The sequence below is a fragment of the Alosa pseudoharengus genome, unplaced genomic scaffold (assembly GCF_046254945.1).
Source record: "Alosa pseudoharengus isolate Yale_2024_CS ecotype anadromous, Long Island Sound unplaced genomic scaffold, YU_APseudo_1.1 YU_APseudo_1.1_scf_17, whole genome shotgun sequence".
NCBI classification, from domain to species: Eukaryota; Metazoa; Chordata; class Actinopteri; order Clupeiformes; family Clupeidae; genus Alosa; species Alosa pseudoharengus.
In genome coordinates, this window is record NW_027468640.1 from 28,436,482 (window position 1) to 28,441,481 (window position 5,000).

Sequence of the window (5,000 nt, forward strand, 5' to 3'; positions counted from 1 at the left end):
CTGCTGTGGATCCCTACAGTGAAAAGCTCAGGCTGCTTATTTCAAGCCTGTGTCATCTCTTCCATTGCTGTGGAGAAGGACATGGAACCTGCTCTGTAAAGTCCCTGGATACGTGCTCATCTCACCATGAGTTATTCATCTGTTTTGTTCAAAGTTCAAACATGAATGTCTCTGTATAGAGTTGAATGTTAGGAGAAGGGCCTGTTGTGGTAATCATTTTTAAATGGTCTACCACCGGATCTGCCTATGCTGTGGCCTTCAAAGGGTCAGCAAAACCCTTCAGTACAGCATAACGCCCTCAACTCACCTGGACGCCTCAACAAGTCCATCGGCTGACCTCATCTCAAGATCACCAAGTCTACAGACATCTGGCCACCACAATCTCAAGATGGTTGCCAGGCTGCGGGACCGCAAATCAAGTCATGTCGTTGAGTGGTGGAAGATCCCTCCTCTGAGATACCAGTATCCTGAGCGCAGTCCTTGGATCCTGATATCAAACATTAATATGCTGGCTTTGTACTTAGTGACTTAGGAATTCTTCCATATCCTGGATGGAATATGGTTTTAGTTAAGTGCTTGAAGTTCTGGTTAGATTCCTACCCCTATTGAGAAGGTGTGGCTCCTGATTTCATTTCAAGATTCAGGTTCAACTGTAAGGCTCATTGTAACTCCTCCAGTCCAGCTGTAAACTGTTGTGTGTTGTGTGTGCTTGAACAGTCTGGCTGGCAGTGCAGCGCATGGTTCTGGTTTGATTGTAGTCTCCAGTGCTTTGGGCTATGGGATCAGCTGCAGACCAGAGAGAGTGAGAGAAACAGAGAGAGAGAGAGAGAGACAGAGAGAGAGAGAAAGAGAGAGAGGGGAGCCCTTTCCACAACCTCACCCCCACCCACCACCGTACGTGTAGAGCCCCTAGCTGTCAATCACTCTGACAGGGTTCCGCCACTCCGCGACCCCCTTATCACAGCCTCGTCACGGCAACGCACTCCCAGCAGGCTGTGCTGTCAGGAACCCTCAAGCTTTGCGATGGATGAGTGATAAGAGAGTCCGGGGGAAAAAAAAGAAAATGAGGGAAGAAAAAAGAAAGAAAGGAAAAAAGAAGGAAATACAAGACGCTGCTCTCTTTTCACACACAGGGCAGATTTGTAGCTGGGTCTTAGATGTGGTGACGGTCATGAATAAAAGATAGAGGACCTTGTGGGATTTATTCCCCAACCAGATCGACAAAGACAGGATAAGGACAGTGTGTGTGTGTGTGTGTGTGTGTGTGTGTGTGGCAGGAGAGTTCATGGATCTGTGTTTGTGAGCACACATAGAAAAAAGGAATAGTTCTGAATAAACAAAGACTTTGCTACATGTTCTTGTGTTTGTTAGTGCATGGGTGCAGATGTGGAAGTGACTGTAGCAAAGTGGAGATTAATGGAATGAGCCTGTTTCGGTGTGTGTGTGTGTGTGTGTGTGTGTGTGTGTGTGTGTGTGTGTGTGTGTGTGTGTGTGTGTGTCTGTGTGTCTGTGTCTGTGTCTGTGTCTGTGTCTGTGTCTGTGTGTATGGATGTGTATGTTACTTTTGTGTTGTGGTAAGCATGTGTATTGGTGTGTGTGTGTGTGTGTGTGTGTGTGTGTGTGTGTGTGTGTGTGTGTGTCTGAGAAAGAGAGTTGTGATTGGCTCCTCTTTGTCTAGTAAAAGATTTCTGTGGGTCAAACTAAAGGGGCTAACAGTGTGTTTCTGTTTGTGGAGGATAATGGTCTCCTCTCCCAGCGTGCTACCCAGATCAACTTTACATAATGACCGTCTTCCTGCTTCCACCGCTGTGCAACGCCGCTTGGTCTGTAAGGCCGCTCCCGAAGAAAAGCAGGGGAAGGGTCTCTTTTATTTCCCCCGTGTGCCTTTACAGTTTAAACTCTCGCTCTCCGCAATTTTCTCTCTCCAAATGATGCGCTACGCTAAAGATGCTTGTCAGCTTCGATTGCCATCGCTCCGCTTTTGACCAGAATACTAACAAGCTGGCTTGTTTGTGGGGAGAGAAAAAAACGAGTCTCTGGCTCATTATTTGGGAGGATTTGTAGTCTGTTGTAGTTTTTTTATTTAAAGTCTTCTTCTCTTCTTCTCTCCTCCTTCAGGTCATCCTCATCCTCACCAAGTACTACCACGCCGACTCCACCAAGGTGCTAGAGAGCTCCCTCTGGAGGTAGGTGAAGTCACTGCAGATTTTTTTGGAGTCTTTTCAGCCTTCTCGCCTTCGCTTCTGGGTCTTTTTTCATTGAAACTGCTTTTGGGTGGAGGAAAGGTCTAAGGGTGTAGTCCTATTCCCATGGTCTGCATTACCAAGAGATTTTCTGGTTAGCAATGGGTTTAGATAACGCTTTTCACTGTGTGTCTGTGTGTGTGTGTGTGTGTGTGTGTGTGTGTGTGTGTGTGTGTGTGTGAGGGTGTGAGCGAGCATGTGTATTTTTGTGAGTGTTTGTGTTTCTGCATTCATGTCTATATGCATGAGTCAGGGAGAGAGAGAGAGAGAGAAAGAGAGAGAGAGAGAGAGAGAGAGAATCTTTTTTATGCTGCTTGGATGAGCTCAGAAAGCCCATCGCTCATAAAATGAGCCAGAAAAATTCTTTAATTATGTGTTTGTGTGTCTGTTTGTGTGTGTGTTTGTGTGTGTGTGTGTGTGTGTGTGTGTGTGTGTGTGTGTGTGTGTGTGTGTGTGTCTATGTTAGCTGTCTGCAGTCTAATTGCTTATTTTACGACTTTGCCTCTCATTATAAGTATACATCCTTGACCGTGGAGGAGTGAGACCATGTCTCCTTTGTTGTTGTTTACGTTTGTTATGCTGCTGATGTGTTTAGGATTCTGTTTGTTTGTTTGTCTCACTCGAGCCTAATCACCAACCTGGAGATGACAAATCGGGGGTCAAGGAGGGAACCAAAGAAGTGAGAGAGAGTGAGAGAGAGAGAGAGAGAAAGAGAGTGAGAGTGTGTGTGTGTGTGTGTGTGTGTGTGTGTGTGTGTGTGTGTGTGAGTGTGTGTCAGAGAGAGAGAGAGAAAGGGAGAGACAGGTACATGTAGGCATCTCCAGAGAGACCATGGTGAGTGCTGGCTGGGTAGTTAAGGGTGGGGTAGGGCAGATTCGGCACCTGTGTGCCGCTAACCGGCTGCCAAGAAGCAAGTGGCACGCTTGCCAGGAATGTGAGGTGTGAAAGTGCCCGGTGCCCGCTGCCAGAGTTAGACCTGAAGCGCCAGTCAGCGGAGGACTTCTGTCACACTCTGCTACTCTGTTTCTATAGAGGAGTCCCAGCAGAGGCCTTCACGGACACTGTGTTTGAATGGGTCAACTGTGTGGACAAACACACACACACACACACACACACACACACACACACACACACACACACACACACACACACACACACACACACACACACACACATACCAGGAGAGAGCGAAAGAGAGCTAGAGAAGAAGAGGGAGAAAGAGCTGTTGAGAGACCGCTGTATCACTCCCATGTGACATCACTCCCATGTGACATCACCCCCATGTGATACTAGCTTGTCTTTTGCTGCGTGAGTTTATTGAGGCAGATTTCAGATTAATTCTATCATTGGAAAGATTTATCTTTGATCGTTCAAGTCGTTTGTCAGACACCCTTCCCCAAAGCCTTACTTCACTCTGTAATTCTGGATGATGCAGGAGCTCCTAAATTGCCGTGAGAGGTTCCGAGCGCAGCCGATCATTTTCCTTTAGGATTCAGAGGCGATGGTTTTGCAGCCTGAGAGTCTCTCTCTCTCTCTCACACACACACATCTTGAAATTGAAATAAGGTGGCACGCTGCCACGCTGCTGTGAAGCACGATTACTGTACATTCCCGAGGAAGTCTTGATACTCTTAAACTGGAGCAATGTCGACTGGCAAGGTACCTCAGGATCCCTGACATCCTGACCCAACAACGTTAACAAGAACCACGGGTTCTCATACTTTTATCTCCATTTATTACACGGCTCTTCATAATGCTGCAGAATGCTCCATTCACTTGAATGGGCCTTCCCAACGTTCGGTGGTCTGCTAATTCTCAATAACAGACCGTTGCTAAGTATAACAGACCGCTGTCAAGGAAAATGGGTTTTGTGCTTTTATTTCATGTCTTTCATATCACTACGCAAGGACTGGAACTTCATTCAAAAGTGAAAGTGGACGGTTGATCAGCTGTGTTCTAAAGAATGTTTGATACAAGTTCAGCGTGTGCTGTTGCGAAATATTTGTTTCTCAGCAAAAGCCACGATGAAACGGTAACAAATAGGCTATATGCTAGTCTATGTAGGTTAAAGAGTCATATCGTGGGGAGTTTATTGTTTCGGTTTGGCAAGTAGCCGTGTAATAAGCGGGATAATGTATAGAACAATAGATAATGTTCTATACATTATCCCTTACTTAAAATGAAGGTTGTGATGTTTCTTTTCCTCCCTCACGTACGTACATTTGCCCATTTACTTTATGGCTGTCACTGGTCCAGAGACCCCTGAGTGCAAGGTTGAAATCTGAAGTTGAAGCCTACAGGCACTTTCATGGCCCGTTTTTCACCTCTTTAATATGGCAAGCTGCCCTGGTTGATGTGTTGTAATAATTATCACAGTTCCCCACATAGATAAAGGCTCCGGTATTTCACTCTGCTTGACCCTGATTGGTTAAGGCTGGAGCAGATTAAACGCAGGACGTGCTGAGAAACATTTTTCTGAATCTATGTTTACGTTCCTGTGTTCCACATGCTTTCGTTAGCTTTGCAGGTTTTGCATTTTTCCTTTTTCTGTGTTACCTTGTGAGACTGAAAGGAATGTCCAAGCATGGCAAGGTAACGCAAAACAAATGGGTGAGGGAGTGCATGTGGGAAGAACGAAACAGTTAGGAGATGACACACAAACTATGCTGAGGGATTGTGAAGGTTTTTCAGAGATTTTTTTATGCTTTTTTCACCCCTGTGGGCAAGTTAAAGTTCAGGCAACCACTTACGTATTTT

The 5,000-nt window shown here is 45.9% G+C and overlaps 1 protein-coding gene across 1 annotated transcript in view; it reads left to right on the plus strand.

Moving 5' to 3' along the window:
• The window catches only part of sorcs2 (sortilin-related VPS10 domain containing receptor 2), a 234,128-nt gene that overhangs the window by 64,582 nt on the left and 164,546 nt on the right, over window positions 1-5,000 (plus strand). The window contains exon 2 of the mRNA XM_076289193.1: window positions 2,119-2,186. Coding sequence (XP_076145308.1) covers window positions 2,119-2,186 — 68 coding nt within the window. The remainder of the gene's footprint in view (window positions 1-2,118; window positions 2,187-5,000) is intronic.